We start from the raw sequence: 18,723 nt of genomic DNA on the forward strand, positions 1-18,723 counted from the left end.
CTAGATTAGGTATCTTGAGATAGATGTTGTTTTAGGGACGTAAAGTGAGGATAACAGGAATAGGCAATCGGGTTATTGTTGATTGTTGAATTAAATATAATTATTTATTGTGGGTTGAAAACCCTATATGCTCACCAGGCTCCCAAACCTAACCCACTCAGTTTATTTGTATTATAGGTAGTCGCGCAAGGGCATAAGATGGATGAATCATCAATTTATTTTGTTTATAAGCTTGTACATGTATATAACTGTTGTATGGCTTGTAATATGTCGTTTATGCTTTTTGGTCTGTATCAGAACATGACATCCTAAGTTTTGATTATATAATAAAAATACATTTATTTATGAAATGCTTTGGTAAATATTATTTTATCATATTTTGTTTTTCGGAACAAATTCCGCAACACTTTTAAATCAAAAGGATTTACTCTGAAATTATTTTAAAAGCATAAATGAAACCGGTCATTTCTGGCCATGATTTTGGAGATGTCACAATTGGTATCAGAGCATTACTTTTAAGCGAACTAGGAATTTCTAGGATTTCTAGACTTAAACTTAGTATGCTAAGTAAAGATTGTGGATTAAGTGTTTGTTGTATTTTAGACATGAGCACTAGTTTATTTTAGGAAAGTTGCCTAAAATGCTTTTATGTGTTAAATATTATATGTTTACCATATATGATATTATTTGTTCGGATCTACGGTTTGTCGCCAACCGGATCTGGAGACTTATGTGATTAGGATTCTAAGCGTATGTCTATAGTATTAGAACTAGCATGTAACGTTTCGGAGTGATATGGACGATTTATTTATCTATCGTGAATGAGGATCTAATTTCACCTTATTCGGTGTATAGATCAAAAATGGTAAGAACCAAAAGTGGCATTGGAAACGCAAATGAAAACACGAATCAACCACGAGTGATTGAGCAACCGCTTGTTGTAGCAGCAGCACCTGAGCCAATGACAACGGCTGGGGTACAAGCGATGATCCAAATGATGTTGGATCGTCAAATGGAAGAAACTAGACATCTGCTTAGGCAAAATAGCGATGATCCCAATACTACCTTCCACACCTATCCATACTTTCCTCAAGAATCAACCAAAATCGTCTGAGTCACCTACTCAAACTGATGCACCAAAAACTTACTATATAATGCAACTAAACCCACTAAAGCACTTCCTAGGCTCTCCTAGGTTGTCGACATCACCCTGTCCTTAGCTGTTGAAAGACTCCCACCAATTTCAACTAGCTACCTCATGAATACAATCACATGCAACAGAGATCAAATAATCCTTTGAGTAAAAGATTCAACCCTAGAACTGTTGGACTCAAACGATAGTTGCATAATATGGCCAAATCCATCACTCTAAGATTATTTAACTTGTGTCACATGTGACTTAACATATTCACTTAGTAGCTGATTCACATCACTAAGAGCCCCACAAATCACAAAGCAAACAACATTCAGGCAACGAAAAATCTAACCAGCACACGCTAATCAAACCACTCTATCCACTTATCTCAAAACCATACTAACATGCAATTCTAAAAGCTCATACGATCAGGCATATAAAAGCATCTCTCCTATCATACCATCTTGAGTAGATCCTTAGCCCTAATCTAGAAAGCAATTCTCATAATCATATCATATATCATAATAAACATGTATTGGTATTCTAGGAACCACTTACTTGAGCTCGGCTGATTGCACGCATCACACCCCTTTCTTTGATTAGAAACTCCTTTTTATAAAAATATTTATTTTATGAAAAAAAATTCACCAAACCCTTAGTTTGAGTCTAGACATACCCGAGAGTATGCCTGAATCCCTCAAACCAAGGCCCTGATACCAACTTTAACGTCCCATAAATCACAAGATAAAAATTCCATTTTTAATATAATCAAAACATTCATTTATTCTTTATTCAAACATTTAGAAGTATTTCAAATAAAACAATTATCATAGTACATTCCCAAAATCACGAGTTGAGGATCAAGTCAGGCCCTTCCCTTTTGAACCAGAAGTACCTAAACCATAAACCACAAACTGTAAGCACAAAGCTTAGTGAGTTCCCCAAAATACCACATACCATACATGACATATGAGCCGTACATATCATACATATCAAACATGCGTTAAGAGATGCTATGTGCCAACCATAGTCTTGTCATTATGCCACGAGCCATATCATGGTCTTCCTTGCCAAACCGAGGGACAAAACCCTGGGTCTTATAGACAAGTGCTAGGAGCTACCTCCAGGTCTTCCATGCAAGCATCACAAAGAAAACTATCATACAGTCTACAACTACTTATCTACTTAACTTCCAGAGTCCATACTCTGTTCTTGCATACAAATTTTCCAGGAGCCACCTCTAGGTCTTTCATACAAATATGAAGGGCCACTTTCTACAATAAATAAACCAATAAATCTGACATTGGTGCCTTCGACCATAGAATAGTGAGGATACTCACCTCGCACTGCTGAATCACATTAATAATCCCTGACAGTTGGTCTGACAATCCCCCGAACTGTCAATAACCAAAAATACCTAATTAACAATTGGAATTGAACCTATATCATCCATCCATACTTAGGGTAAAAGACCATTTTACCCTTTATCTAGCTTGGCCTAAGACTATAGCCCAAACATTCAATCCAAAAGGCCCAAACATGGACTAACATACCCCATAGTCAACCCTGATCAAACTTTTAGTCAAAGTCAAAGTCAATAGCCCATGTCGACCAAACATGTCGTGTTGACCCTTGGACACGTCGTGTTATTCCATCATCAAGATAATTGGGAAAACCCCATCCAACACACCGTGTTGGCTTGCAAACACGTCGTGTTTCCCCAAGATTTAACAACTTAATATAATAAGTTGTTTTCTCTAATTCCAAGAGCTCCAAAGGTTAGATCTAGTCTGTAAAATGGTACAAAAGGTGAAACGACCCAAAAAATTTGTTTTTCAATGTAATCAAAACCATAATTTGAGCATCATAACATAAAAACATACGCGATGTATCCCAAATCATGATAAAATACTGTGCGGAAAAAACTGTATCATACTATATCAAATCAAGACAACTAAAACCATCCCCAGGATAAAAGCTAAGCTATGGTGTGTGCGATGCTATCACCCCGAGCTCTTCCCTTTGCTTGCGGAAGTACCTAAAACCAAAACTGAAACTGTAAGCACAAAGCTTAGTGAGCTCCCCCAAACTACCACATACCATACAGTATCATATAAACACATATTGGGCCTGGCCCACTGCATCGGGCCGAAGCCCGGAAACTGCATCGGACCGAAGTCCGGAACTGACTGGGACCTTGTCCCCTGCATCGGACCGAAGTCCAGAACTACTGCATCGGACCGAAGTCCGGAACTAACTGCATCGGACCAAAGTCCGAAATTAACTGCATCGGACCGAAGTCCGAAACTATCTGCATCGGACCGAAGTCCGGAACCGACTGGGACCTTGTCCCCTGCATCGGACCGAAGTCCGGAACTGACTGACTGAACATGGCATAGCATAACACATCATCTAGCATGAACACCTATACTGCATACTACATCGGGCCGTAGCCCGAAACACATAACACTTAACACATAAAACATAGCATACAAATCCTTTCTGAGCCACGAAGGCATCAAACATACTAGCTGCTGCATCGGACCAAAGTCCGGAAACTACTGCTAACTGAACGGGCCGGCATTGTGGCCTTAGACCCGTCCCTACTGGAAGGAAACTCACCTCGTAAACTGGCTGCTGAGTGTGTGGCTCTGGAAGCTAACGGCTGCTGCTCCTGTATCTCCCCGGCTACAAGTCCATAAACACACTCAATCAAATACTAAACACTGCACTTGGGTAAAATGACTCTTTTACCCTTGGTCAAAGTTACTCTCATTTGGACTGACTCACCGAGTTGGGCCACCCAACTCGCCGAGTCCTACTCTCACTTTTCAATCCTACTCGCTGCTACTCGTCGAGTATGGCATCGACTCGACGAGTACCCTCTTGATCCAAGAACTCAGACAATCTTCATCCGACTCGCCGAGCCGTATGAACATACTCGACGAGTTGTTCTTGATCTTAACAAGATTGCCTTGGACTCGCCGAGTTGTATGAACAACTCGCCAAGTCCCTCCATTACTGAGTCTACCTTCAACTCGCAGAGTCCACTCTCTAACTCACTGGTTCCACTCAACACTGCTAAAAAATGAAGGAATCGGGGACTCGCGACTCAACTCGTCGAGTCGTTCTTCCCGACTCGCCGAGTTGCCGCCATGCAACTGTTTTTCACCCGATTTAGCTTGAATCCAACACATACAAATGATAGATCTGAGTCCAATAAGCTGGTTTACCACGTAAAGTTTCCAACTTTACGTGTACAACACATGAATAAGGGAAAATAAGGCTAAAAGATGCATAAAAGGGATAGATCTAGGGTTAATATGCAAAGTATCCTCATAAAGGCAATAGATCTGGACTATGGGACTTCTCAATGAATAGATCCAAGGTTATCTCGGCTTATTAGGGCGTTCATGAAAGCACAAGGCTTGGAACAAGCATCAACTAGTTCTTAGAAGAGTTCTAATGGAGGTTTAAAGCATAAAACAAGAGGGGAATCCAAAAATACCTCCAAATAACTCAGATTTGCCCTTGGATCTTGCACAACTCTTCTTCTCCTTGCTCCTTTCTTCTTCTCCTTCTTCAAGCCTTCACAAATCACACAAAATCACTTATAAACTCTCAAGGATGAACTAGGGTTTTTCTCACAGTGTTCTCAGGGTGAAGGAGGTAAGAATGGGGCTATAAGGTGACTTAAATAGTGGGCAACCCGGGGATTTAGGGTTTCACCCAGACGGATGGACTCGCCGAGTCCGGGATATGGACTCGCCGAGTCTCCAGCTAACACGTGCTCGAAGTCGCGACCCTACTCGGCGAGTCAGGCTATGAACTCGCCAAGTCCCTCTTGCAAATCTTTAAAACAATTACTAATAAATTAACATACCGGGAACGGGTCGTTACAAAAGGATAAAGTCTCCAACTTTATCCATTGGTACTACCCAAAAAAGTTCAAACCAATCTATTAAGCTTAATAATGCAAGGGATTAACCAATAATCACTTAATCCACAAAGACATAGCCCTAAAACATAGATCTGACTTCTTGAGCTGAAAAACCACGTAAAGTTGCAAACTTTATGTTCATGCATGTCTAAATGAAGCACTTAAGCTTAAAATGGACTTAATAATTGACTTAATGCATTCATGACACCAAAACTCTCACAAATCTTGCACCTTTATGCTCAAGGATACCAAATCAAACTTAGGTATGAAAGAACAAGCCCTTAAACGACCTAACTCATCCATTAACCCAAAAAGGGATCAAAAGCACAACAAACTAACTATGAAGAGATCTAAACATATACAAGACAAGATGAAAAGTTAATACCTCAGAAAGCTTCCCCGTAAGATGATGATTCTAGATCCAAGGCCTTTTCCCCAAAGACCAACAATGAGCACCAAGAACTTCTTACTAGATCAAGAACACCACTAAGAGACTTAAAGATCTATTTTAGGGTTTTTGTGGAAATGGAGGTTGGTAAGGAGGCCATCTATGAGGACTTAAGGTCTTTATATATGGTGCAACACCCTAAAAATTAGGGTTTTCTCCACCTGCCACCAACACGTCGTGTCATGACAAGTACAGATAAAATATGTTCCTACCTGACCACATACAATCCCTAGGGCACTCCACCAGAGGATAACCGACAAGTACAGATAAACTATGTTTCTACCGATTACTATGACAACGCAACATACTCGACATCAGGATACAAATCTAACATATCACTACAGCATAGCAGCATACTTGATACCAGGATACCGATCTAACATATCACCACATAATAACAACATACTCGATACGAGGATACAGATATAACATATCACTACAGCATAACAGCATATTAAGTATCAAAATCCAAGGAATGTATGACTATATATATTCAGAGGCGAGATAGCTACCCAAACAGGTGGTCCAAATATAGAACCACAACCAAACAAGGAACAGGTAAGAGATCCAATCCTCAATCTATCCTACATGGCTATATACAACCCTAAGGCATCTTTCTACTAACAGATAACCAATACTAGTGTGCTAGGATCGGTGCCTTCGACCCACAGTACAATGAGGCGAAACTCACCTAAACTTAAGAAACCCGAGAACACTGCATTACGCTCCCTGCTATACTACTTGCTCTCGCTGATCCACTAACATCAAAATCAATAAAATCTTAATCACCAATCAAAACCCTCAAGTTTGACGTAACTTCAAACTTGGTCAAAAATTCAATGGTCAATGGAGTCAACAAAAGTCAAATTCAAAGGTTGGTTGAGTATGCCCCTCTACAGGTCACCTATTCAACTGATAGAGACCAAGGCTAAACTATGGCTCAAAACATCCAAAATGCCGTTAATTCAAGCTTGGTCAACCCTTATCAAAGTCGGAAAAATCAAAAGTCAAACTTGGTCAACGCTGATGAGTACGCCTAGCATACTCAGCTCGTACGCCCAACATACTCAACTTGTATGCCCCGCGTACACAAAGGTTGACCCAATTATAGGCTGGATGATGCAGTACGCCAGACGTAAATAAGTTATGCCCGACATACGTTGCTTATACTCCATTCATCCATTAAGTGCTTATTCCTTAAGCCCTTTTGTCCAAATTCCAGATCCAACCTTAAACTAACATCCTTAACCATAAAGTCTCCAACTTTATGGTCTTGCATGGCTAATAAGTGATTAATGTCTAAATCCTATGTTCTTAACCCACTAAGACCCTCTAACACATGCATGGGCTAAATATCACTTTTAGGATCACACTTTTATGCTTCAACACACTCCCATACATCTGAAAGTACAGCTCAAATGTAACACTCGGTTCCGAAAGTGCTTCGTTTCTAGGTATTGAGGCCCAAAAATCAGTGATCATAGGGTTAGGGCCTTTGGAAAGGAAGGATTTGACCCATTTCGTATGTGGGTATTAGGGTATACGTGATCTAAGTTTTTTATTATGTCTTCGGAGGCCAATGGCATACTCATAATTTGATTTCTCAGTGTTCTAGGGAGTTTGGGTTCTCGTTTGGGAAGTTGTTAGGTAATGAGTATTTGTTATAAGCGTAGGTCTTCCCGTCACCTTTTCGTGGATATAAATTTCTTCGGAAACGGACTTAGAACGAAGAAGTCATAGTACTTTGAAGGTATTGGCAGATTTAGCCCCTAATGGAAATGTTTGGAAAATAAGTCCCATGCATGCAAGGGATGCATGCACATGTCCGACTGGGAACGCCCAGCATAAGCTGTGTTACACCCAGCGTATAAAGTAAAAATGGCCACGGGTGGTTTGTAAGTACGTCGAGCGTACTAAGAGGTACGTGGGGCGTACTCCCTTCAGACTAAAACCCTAGATTTTTGGGTATGGCACTATATAATGAACATTATGCCTCAAGACCAGCCTCCATTTTCACCCTAAAAGATATACTACGATACCCTAATCCATACTTCAGTGATTTTGGAGCTTGGAAGGCCACTAGTGCGGCAACCCCTCCCCCCACCTCCTCCATGCGCCTCCTATACCGCACCGTCAGTGCGGTGTTCCTCCGAGCTGGAATGGCTCCTGCACACACTTTTTGCTTCACTCCGTCCAGCCTTATACACATGGGTGTTTGTGTGTATTAGTAGGTAATCAAATATAGATATGGCATGGGAGGATTAGAAAGCTCATCATATGGTCATATGTATGTATCTAGTTGAATTTCTGTTAGGTTTTATAAATATTAATAGTTTCCTTAGGGATATATATATATATATATATATATATATATATATATATATATATATAGAGAGAGAGAGAGAGAGGGAGGGAGAGAAAGAGAGAGAGAGAGAGAGAGAGAGAGAGAGAGAGAGAGGAGAGAAAGAGAGAGAGAGAGAGAGAGAGAGAGAGAGAGAGAGAGGAAAACATTTGAATTATTGTAGAAACTTTTATGATTTTGTATGATTTATTTTGTTTATATGTATAGTCCAAGAATTAGTTGTGATGGTCCAAAGAAAAAAGAATGAGATGACTTGAGAAAGAGTATGGATGTGGTGTAGCTTCTAATTGAAGTTTTGGTTAGTTATTGAAAGATCATTGCACTTAAATGATAGATATTTTTGATATTAAACATATTATTATTATTATTATTATTATTATTATTATTATTATTATTATATGATTTAAATCTCATTTCTCGATTTTCGTTCCATTATATCGTCTCGTGAAATTTTTCTGAAAGTGTCTGCTTATTGTCGTAGTCGTGGTGAATCCCGAAATGCAAACAAATTTCAATTTTGGTATACCGGACTTTGGAATTTAACGTTTAAAGTTTTGTGATTAATTGCTTCGGATTTGGCAGATTTTCGCGATTTTGAATAATCCACAGGTTAAAAATATTCTGATTATGAAATAAAATATTAGAGTTATGCCTGAGTCCAAAAACACTCTTGGAATTTCCATCTGAGGTGTGCAAGTCACTCAACAGATAAAACACAATTTTAGTAGTTTTAAAAAAATCAGTATTATACTGGTTTTAATTCTTAAAACGGTTGTATCTTTGCATACAAACTCCGTTTTGGACGTTCTTTATATTTTCGGAAAAATGGAAACATGTACTACAAGACTAGAATGTTTGTTTTTCTCACAAATGTTTAATACGAAATTTCAGTTTTTCAAACGCATTAACTAGGGTTGTAATTTGAGTTGGTTGATTTGTTTGTCATTTTACATATTTGGAAGTAAGATATTACCCAGTATCTTACAATAGTTGTAATGAACTCATTTATTTTACAAAAGATGCACTAAAAGTCAATGAATTAAATTACAAAGATATTTGCTGTGAATTGACCGTCTACAGTCTTTGACCTAAATTCTGGAATGTCATAATTTCTATCAGCTCAATAAAAATAACTACAACACAGCATATAACACAATTATGGATATTTTGGGAGATCAATTCCTCAGTCTCCAACTAACTGAATACTCTGGTGCTTTCGTTCCTTCCATGACATTCATTTTTTTTGTAAAAGGTTTATAAAAGTTTCAGATCCTTAGTTTGAGTCTAGAATCCCACAAATGTTCATCTAATTTTCTCAAACCAGGGCTCTGATACCAACTTGTAGCAACCTAAAATTTTCATTTTTATTTTAGCAAAAACTTCAAAGTATCAAAAAAATCAAAACAAGAAATCTGAGGTGTATCATACAATCATCCCAAATCAGAGTATGTGGAAATCATAAAAAGATCTGCAAGCCAGACTTTGTAGTTATGCATTCGCTTTCCTGTGATCATCTAAAATACCTAAAACTCATTTAATCCACAACTGTAAGCATAAAGCTTAGTGAGTCCCTCCTAAAATATTTATACAGCACATCATAATAAACAATTATGGGTTATCAGCAACTCTAAGGATTATCAACAATCTCATTGGGCTAATAGCACGTCATGTGGATTTACAGCATGTTTCAGGGGTTATCAACAACCGTGGGGGATCTTATCAATCTCAAGTTATCAACAATTCAATTCAGATAAAACAACATGCAACAATAAAAGACCCAGTTGGTCACAGACATAATACTACCACATATGTATAAGTAGTGAGAAGACTCACCTCGCGAATAGTAGCTAGAAATAAAACAACTCTCACATATAGGGTAGACAGGAGCAACGAGACACCTAACTGCTAAGTCATACCATATCAACCTACATCCTTAGAACCGTAGTTTGACCCAAAAAGTCAACCATGATCAAAAAGTCAACCATGGTCAACTTCAGCCAACAGTGACGTCATGACCACCCATAGGTCACATCGTGACTAGAAAAGGACAAAATAGTCGCGAACACCACATCTCACAATGTGACATGCTATTGCTCACGTCGTGAGATCCGTTCAGAACAACTTTAAGCATTAAACACTTAATCCCTTAAGCCACTCCTTAAGACTTTCCGTAGGGTCTCCCAACCCTAAAGACCATAAAAATCATGGCGTTTCAGTCATGCATGTCCAATGCATAACTTGGACACTAAGTAGGTCAATAAGAAGATAATGGGATCAAGACTCATTCTTAATTAATTCAAAACATTGAAAGATTGAATACCTGCAATAGAACAAGGGGGGATATTTGAGTGTATTAGTTATTGTTTATGATGAAGACAGTTTCCAAGTAAAGATGCTATGGAGAATAGCCATTGATGAGGATAGTCCTCAAATGAAACTCAAAAGTGACTATCTAGATATGAGGATACCTCACCTGGGGATAGTATAAGGGCATAAGTAGGCATTAGTTTTCCCTTGCTTAAGAGCTTTAACTATTGTTTACAATATGCATCTATTATGTTATGATTGTACATAGTGTGATGTATTTGAATGCAAAAACCTAAAGGTTACTTAGTTTTACAATTTACAGATTCTTCTATGACTCATGTTATAGATGCAAGTATCAACAACAAGGGCAATACAATAGCTTAGCTTATAGATGACACTGGCACTTTAAGATTATATCTTTGGATGACTTTTGTTGTTTGATGTATCAACACCTAGCTCTGCCATTACATACTTTTGATATAGTTGTGGCACGTATTAATATAGGGTAAATGTCACTGTAGCCCTATGAAGTTTCACCTTTTGGTTTAAATGGTCCCTTTCGTTTTTTTTTTTTTTTTTTTTTGCATTTAAGGGGTATAAACTCAAGTTTTACCGAATTTTAAAGTCCTTTTTTTAGAAATCCAAGGGGTCAGCCGGTAAAAGTAATCCTAGTCAGGAGAGAGAAAAGTGACACGTCATTAAAAAATTGCCAAGTAGATATTTCCGTTGCCATGTCAATAAATAAGCTTTTACCTACTTAACCCTTATTTAAATGACATATTGACTCGTTTGTTTCTTCTTCCCCTTTCTTCTTCTTTAACTGCTTCTCTCCAAATCGGTGCTATGGTGGTGTTTATGAAGGTCAGTCTTCATTTTGCTGGGTTTTTTACTAGGTACCCTGCAATAAGTTACTCAGATGGAGCGGAGCAACATTTTGAGGATGTTGATTTTGCAGGAATGGACTTGAAGGAATTTCTCTTGTTTATTCAAATATTCGCAAACGAGGAATTTGTGAATGTGTACTTTTGCATACCCGATTTACAATTTCCTAATGGATTGAGGATAATAGCCATCGAGAAAGACTACCAGGAGTTTATTCAAGTAGGGTACGACAGTGGATGTGTAATCCAAGTGCACATGGATCATCTTGGTGTTTATGTTCATCAATGGATAGTGGATGACGAAGCAGAAGTATGCAGTCCTGAAGACAAGCAGTCGGGTGTAGGGGAAATAATGAGTTTCATAGCATGGGAGATTTTCATAACGACATTGACGACTTGCAAGGTAATGTTCATGATGACCAAGTACATTTTGATTCCACTCCTATGAATAAAACCATAAATGATGTTTTTTTGAGCAAGTTATGCCCCAAGGTGCAGTCAATCCCATCAAGTCCTCCTCATGAGGACGATTACTTTGGTATAGACCACAATGAAAGAAATGTTGATGAAGTAACAACTTCTAATGCCAATGTTAACTGGAAAAAACAAAAACTTGTCATGGGTATGATATTTGAAAGTCCAAAACATTTAAAACATATGTTATGTAATTATGTTGTTGCTAATGGCTATCAGTTGTGCTACAAGAAAAATGATAGTAGGAGACTTTTAGTGAAATGTTGTTTTGGACAGTGTAAGTTTAGACTGTGGGCCTCATGGATGAGTGAAAAACAATCTTTCCAGATTAAGTCACTAATAGATGAGCACAATTGTGCAAGAAATTTCAAATTGGGATCTATTGTTAGCTATGCTTGGATTGGCAGCCACTTTTCAACTGAGTTCTTAAATAAGAAAAAAATGAGTGTTAGGATGCTTAAAGAAGAGGTGAAACAAACTTTTGGAATAGATGTGAGTATGGGACAGTGTAGGAGAGCAAAGAAACATGCAATTGAGCTCATTGAAGGCACACTTGTTGAGCATTATTCAAAGCTTTGGTCTTATAGTGAAGAGATAAGAAGATCAAACCCTGGATCAACTGTGAAGATTGGTGTCAATAGTATGCCTGATGGGAAGACTTATTTTAGTAACTTTTACGTATGTTTTGAAGCACTAAAGCAAGGATGGAGAGGTAGTTGCAGAAGAGTAACAAATCTGGATGGGTGTTTCTTGAAAGGCTTATGTACTGGAGAGTTAATATGTGCAGTTGGAAGGGATGCTAATAATCATATATTCACAATTGCATGGGCAGTTGTTTGTGTAGAAAACAAAGAGAATTAGAAATAGTTTTTGGAGAATTTAAGGGATGATCTTGGAATGGAAAATGGTTTTTGTATTACTTTGATGTCGGATCAACATAAGGTATGTTTAGTACCATATTGTAACATTTTAATCTAAATGTAGTTGTTTGTTTTAATAATTTCCCTTTATGGTGTAGGGTTTGTTGGAGGTTGTGGAATACATTTTGCCTAATGTAGAACATAGGCAGTGTGCAAGGCATATTGTAGCCAACTTTCGGAAAAGATTCACTAGAGTACATTATGAGTGGTTGTTTTGGAGAGCATTCAAAGCATCTACTGAACCTTTGTTTAATGCAGTAATGAAAGAAATCCAACTCCTAAACCCTGCAGGCTTTGAATATCTTATGGAGATTTCAGGAAGGTAGGATGTGTGATGCAGTAGAAAATGGATTGTCATAAAGTTTTAACAATGTCATAAGAGATGCAAGGAAAAAACCAATTATCACAATGTTAGAGGAAATTAGATTGTATGTGATGGAAAGGTAGTTTAATTTGAGCAGCAAAGGTAGTTCATGGCCTGATTTTAAACCGTTTCTAGCAATTACAACCTTACTTAATCAACTGAAAAAAGCTCAAAGGTAAATGTAATGTAATGTGTTTACTTTGGTTAATATAAACATTCACTAACTTCCAACCAATGTTTGTAGATACTGGCAGGTTCTACAAACTGGCTTAAACCAGTTCGAGACAAGAAACTTGGTTGAGGCTTACGTGGTGGATTTAGACAAGAAGACATGCTCCTGTAGAGTGTGGCAACTAAATGGATATCGTTGTGTGCATTCAATTGAAACCATTTCATTTCTTAATAGGGATGTTGGAAGTTATGTGGATACAATGTACTTTGGATTAGTGTACAAGAACACGTACAAATATCCAATGCATGGGATGGATGGAAGCAATATGTGGCCATGTACTGACTACAGTCCACCATTACCACCTTTAAGGAGAAAAATGCCAGGCAGACCAAAAGTGAATAGAAGAAAGGACCCAAGTGAAAATACTACAAGACACACAGTCTCAAAGGTTGGGGAAAAAAATTATGCAATGTGTGTAAAGAGGTTGGACATAACAAAGCTACATGTCCTAAAGTTGACAAGCCCAAAAAACTTAAGGTAATCAAGAGAAAGAAAGAAAAAGGAGGTGAAGGAGGCAGTGGAAGAAACACAAACATTGGTGATAATGGAGGTGAAGGAGGTAGTGGAACAAAAACAAATGGAGGTGGTAATGGAGGTGAAGGAGGCAATGGAAAACAACCAAAAGCAAAAGAGACTACACGGAAAAGGAAATATTCTGAAAGAATTATAAAAAAGAAATTAGCAAAAAGGGTTGAAGGAAAAAATGGAGAAGGCAATACAAGTGGTAAGCCACTAAATATAGATTAAGGATAATGTGTTTATTTTCTGTTGAATTAGTTGGATGATGTTGGATTTCTATAAGGATGTGTGTATGGATGTTTGTTTCATGTTATTTTACAATTGTTTGTGTCTGTTAATGTTATTTGACATACGGATTTATATGGATGATGTTTGTTTCATGTTATTTGAATGGGTTTTAATTAGTATATGTGGATGTTTGTATGGATGATGTTTGTTGCATGTTATTTGAATGGGTTTTAATTAGTATATGTGGATGTTTGTATGGATGATGTTTGTTGCATGTTATTTGAATGGGTTTGAATTAGTATATGTGGATGTTTGTATGGATTTATATGTGGATGTTTGTATGGATTTATATATGGATGTTTGTATGAATTAGTAACTTGTCTGGTATTACCAAATTTGTTTGTATGGATGTTTACCAAATTTTTTTGTATGGATGTTTACAAATGTTATGGTTATGCAACCAAATTTGTTTGTATGGATGTTTACAAATGTTATGGTTATGCAACGAACGTGCATGGATATATTTACAACTTAATGTATTATTATACATCTATGTGGTCCCTATAGTGGTCCATTGCAGTAATTTTAAATCAAAAAACCGAGCATGCAAATTTGCTATAATAATACTGTTGGGTACCCTAATACTGTTACAACATTGAGCAATTTCATTAATTTCCAAGAATACCCTTATTACAAAGCATCAGGAAACCATTACAACTTGTACACAATGATAACAAAGAAAATAGCCCAACTAAGAAATACACAAATTTTCATCTTCCTAAGATCGGACTTAAGCTTCTTATTCGACCTAAGTAAACTTGCAATCATGATAGCCTCTCCACTTGTGCTATCAACTTCATCAACCCAACAAATAAACCCTTTTCGTGGATCCTGAAATTAGAAATTGAGTAAGAAACAAATTGTGCAGAAAACCCTTTTATAATCTAGGGCTAAAGTTTAGGAAAAGATACAAACATTATTTACCTTTTGGGGCAAGCATAAAAGGGTCGTTCTGGGTTGCTACGTGTGGTTGAGGTTTGTATTATAGCCTCATACCCATAACAACATTCCACTGATTTCATGGTTCGTTCCATCTTCATACCTCAGATTTCCAACAAAAGAAGAGCCAAGCAAAAAACAATGATAAAATGGTAAGGGTCCCAAATGGTAACGGATCTATCTATGTGATTGGTATATATATGGGAGACTTCAATTTGAAAAGACAAAAATACCCCCAAGGTCCTCATTAACTAATGTCATGATTTCCATTATAATAAACATGGATTACATATTCAGTTATACAAAATGCCTGCTAACATAGGACTTCATCATCGACTACCAAACAATTACACCAAAAACGATTTCAGGAGTTACACAACGATCCACATTCACCCTAATCGACTACATTGCACATAAACACATAAAACATAGATAATCTAATAACATCAAAACAAACACCACCGAACTCACTATAAGATTAGGGCGTGTATTTTCTCAATCATCAAACTGATCGTCACCATCACAAGTGCCACCACCACAACAGTCATAGCGTGCAGCTTCTTCTCGTTACGGTCTAATCGCCGCTGCACAGCAACCATTTCCACCCTCGATATCACAGAATCACGACCCATTTCCTCCTTAATGCGATTCACCTCGACCTGTGTTTCCGCCATTTTCTCCCCACAATCACAGAAAATTGTGTGAATGTCGCTGAAGTTCATCCGGTCTCGAGAATTTAAGGAAATCGAATCTGAGGACAATGGTGGGGTAGCCATCTTGTGAATCTCGTGAAAGTGATTGTGTCGTTCTTTGTCGTTAGATGTTTGCCCAAAAGTGGGTATATTGTTTTAGGGTTTGACTAAATAAACCATCTCTTTTATATATCTTAGGTCCACAGTGACCCTTAGTGCCCAAGCAAGTGAGTTAACCCAACTCGATGATGTGTACTACCAGTTGACTCATAGTCAACACATTCGTGGACAATGGTTTGGGTTTGAAACCTGTTAAAACAGGTAAAGGGATCTTTTTATCCGGTAAAACTTGAGTTTATACCCCTTAAATGCAAAAAAAAAAAAAAAACAAAAAAAACAAAAAAAAAAAAAAAAAAACAAAAACAAAAGGGACCATTTAAACCACAAGGTGAAACTTCATAGGGTTACAGTGATATTTACCCATTAATATACTTTTATTCTAAAATTTTGGGCGTTAGCTCATACTAATCCTGGATTGAATTAGTTTACACATACATATAAAGTTGCACAAAATTCCAATCAAGTACATTTTACCTATTTCCATCTCATTGACATTTCATCCATATCAAATGAGGTCGCACACAACAAAATGAGATCAACACAACATTATCTTGTTAACAAAAAGTAACCATAGACAAATCACTTTGCATGATCAGCTTAGCATTTACAAGTTTCAAACACGCAAAAGAAAAGCCACCACATATACACACACATGATTCAACTACATGGAATTATTGTTGAGTCTCTTAATTACAGCTACAAAGTATACATGACTCCCTTGATAAAAATCTAACACATCACATATCCAATGCAACAATTGATGTTCTTCAATGCCTCCGATTGGCCAATATCTAACCAAAAATAATCGAATGTCTGAGCTTTCATTACCATTCTTAACAAACTTCACAACATAAAAAAAAAAAAAAAAAAAGATTTGAGACATTACTTATGATTTATGAACAGCATGTGGCAGTCGGCCCACCAACACGGGCACCTTGAGTTGGTCTGTCAACAAGAACCATCCCAGCTGGATTCTGGGTGGACTGAGCCCTAGGCAGTTTCTTAGCTGTTGCAAGAAATAGCAATGTACTTTCATTCATTTGTAAATACAAAGCAAATTTCACTGATATAATAAGAAAATAAATATGAAAGTAGAATGAATAATCCAAATTTTCCTTTAAAAAAAAATGCATACCTATTTCATGAAATATATCGTTAACATTGGTGGCAGTTTTGGCAGATGTCTCCATGAAGAAAAGACCATTCTCTTCAGCATACACACGTGCCTCCTGAAATGAGAATTATTACATGACATCTACTAATTCAGACTAATGGAACCAAATTTATTCAGATAGGTTGACCAATGGATAATGGTCAAGGCCTTGTTTGTAAGAAACTACAAGTTAAATAACAAGCAACAGTTATGTGAATTGAACTTTTAATGATGCTAATTTTATTCAATTCTAGAAAATAATGGATGGTATTGATACATACTTCAGCTGTCACGTTCCTCTTTTCTTCTAGATCAGCTTTATTTCCAGCAAGTGCCATAACCATATTAGGATTACCTGGATTATAAACCATAGAATCTTATTTAAGATTTGAGGATGATTGTAGCCCTTTTTTTCACATCAATCTACAGTTCTAGTTATCTGAAACAATTTAGATAATGTCAACTCACCTTGTTTCTGAAGTTCTTGCACCCACTTTTTGGCTCGTGTAAATGATTCCTATAACAGGACAAATAAATAGCAAATGGATTCAGCTAAAATTACTTGAAAAGAGAACAGAACTGAGTATGTTACAGTATTTAAGCAAGCATTGTGTAGTTGCACATCTCAACCAAGAATGACTAAATTGTTCCATAATACTAAAATACCAAGAAAATATTGAATCTACAGCATGACATTAGGGTTACTGAAAACTTCTCAATACTCAATGACATCATCTACCAGCTACAACTGTAACTAAGTGAAACATTACACCTATAAACTCCCAAATTCTGCAATAACTACTCCTAGTCCAATATCAAAAAGTCCAACCATCTACAAATACGATTCTTATAAGTTCAGCTTGAAATATCTATATGCATGGAGACTAGCGAGGAAAAAAATACCATGCTGGTGATATCGTAGACAATAATGGCCGCAGCAGCGCCTCTGTAGTACATAGGAGCCAAACTATGATACCTTTCTTGACCCGCCGTATCCCAAATCTCAAATTTCACTGTCGCGTCGTTTACGGCTAAAGTTTGCGAAAAGAACGCTGCACCGATGGTCGATTCCTTTAACCAAAACAATCATACAGATGAAATCGACGATCAAATTCAAACCCTAGATACTGAAACTCAAAAAAACGGAAGTCAATCAACGAAAATTGTACCTGGAATTCCAGAAATTGGCCTTTGACAAACCGTAAAACGAGACTGGATTTACCAGCTCCCATGTCTCCTAGCAAAACCTAAAAATTCATCGCAACTCGACACATGAAACAAAACGAAAACAAGTGGAAATGGAATTGAGAAATCAAAATGAAGAATCAGTGATGAAGATGGTGGGAGTTCAAATTACCAATTTTGCATTGAGATTGTTGGGGCCAGTCGTTGCCATATTGAGAAGATCGTCGGTGGGTTTCTGAAAGAGGAATTTCGTATCAGCCAAGAGACGTAACAAGTTTGAAGTTGTCGGTATACGAAAACAAAAGTGGCGCAAAAGTGAAGAAAGACAAGAAAGCTTTAGGCTTCCCTTCTTTTTAATCCTCTTTTTGTAAGCTGGCAGAAAGGTAAAGGCAACCTGATTTTATACGTCCCCAACAAATAAAGTATAAATAACAAACATTGACACCTTTTCTGTTTTTAATTTTAGAAAGAACGGTACGGAGTAGATGATGTATTTAATTTTTAATTTTATTTTTACTTTTTATTTATAATAATAACTAAACTATGACCTGCATATAAACTCATAAAAAATCAAAACAATAATTAAAAAAAAAAATAGATAAAGCAATAGAAACAGATTTCGTGTTATTGATTATATTGAAAAGTTTAAAAAATAAAATGAAATGTCTGAATATCTATAATCGTTAAATAATCTCTTTATAGTTGAGAATTCTAGATGCATTAAAATCATTCGATACATCCGGAGAGTAAACCGATTCTTCAAA

The 18,723-nt window shown here is 37.1% G+C and overlaps 2 protein-coding genes across 2 annotated transcripts; one reads left to right on the top strand and one right to left on the bottom strand.

The window, feature by feature from the left end:
• The first annotated feature begins 11,035 nt into the window (after positions 1–11,035).
• On the top strand, positions 11,036–12,408 carry LOC145040590 (uncharacterized). Its single transcript, XM_078988501.1, has 2 exons — positions 11,036–11,476; positions 11,554–12,408. Exons 1-2 carry the CDS (start codon positions 11,036–11,038, stop codon positions 12,406–12,408), a joined length of 1,296 nt encoding a protein of 431 aa, XP_078844627.1.
• A 3,743-nt stretch (positions 12,409–16,151) lies between these two features.
• Positions 16,152–18,336, bottom strand: LOC145043482 (ras-related protein Rab5-like). Its single transcript, XM_078992146.1, has 8 exons — positions 18,132–18,336; positions 17,944–18,021; positions 17,678–17,845; positions 17,243–17,291; positions 17,056–17,129; positions 16,757–16,850; positions 16,508–16,627; positions 16,152–16,412 (listed from the first exon to the last, which is right to left on the bottom strand). The coding sequence occupies exons 1-7, from the start codon at positions 18,168–18,170 to the stop codon at positions 16,515–16,517; spliced, it is 615 nt and encodes a 204-aa protein (XP_078848272.1). The 5' UTR covers positions 18,171–18,336; the 3' UTR covers positions 16,152–16,412; positions 16,508–16,514.
• Between the last annotated feature and the right edge of the window lie 387 nt (positions 18,337–18,723).

This window comes from Lactuca saligna, chromosome 4 (genome assembly GCF_052625555.1).
Source record: "Lactuca saligna cultivar CGN05327 chromosome 4, ASM5262555v1, whole genome shotgun sequence".
Lineage (NCBI taxonomy): Eukaryota > Viridiplantae > Streptophyta > Magnoliopsida > Asterales > Asteraceae > Lactuca > Lactuca saligna.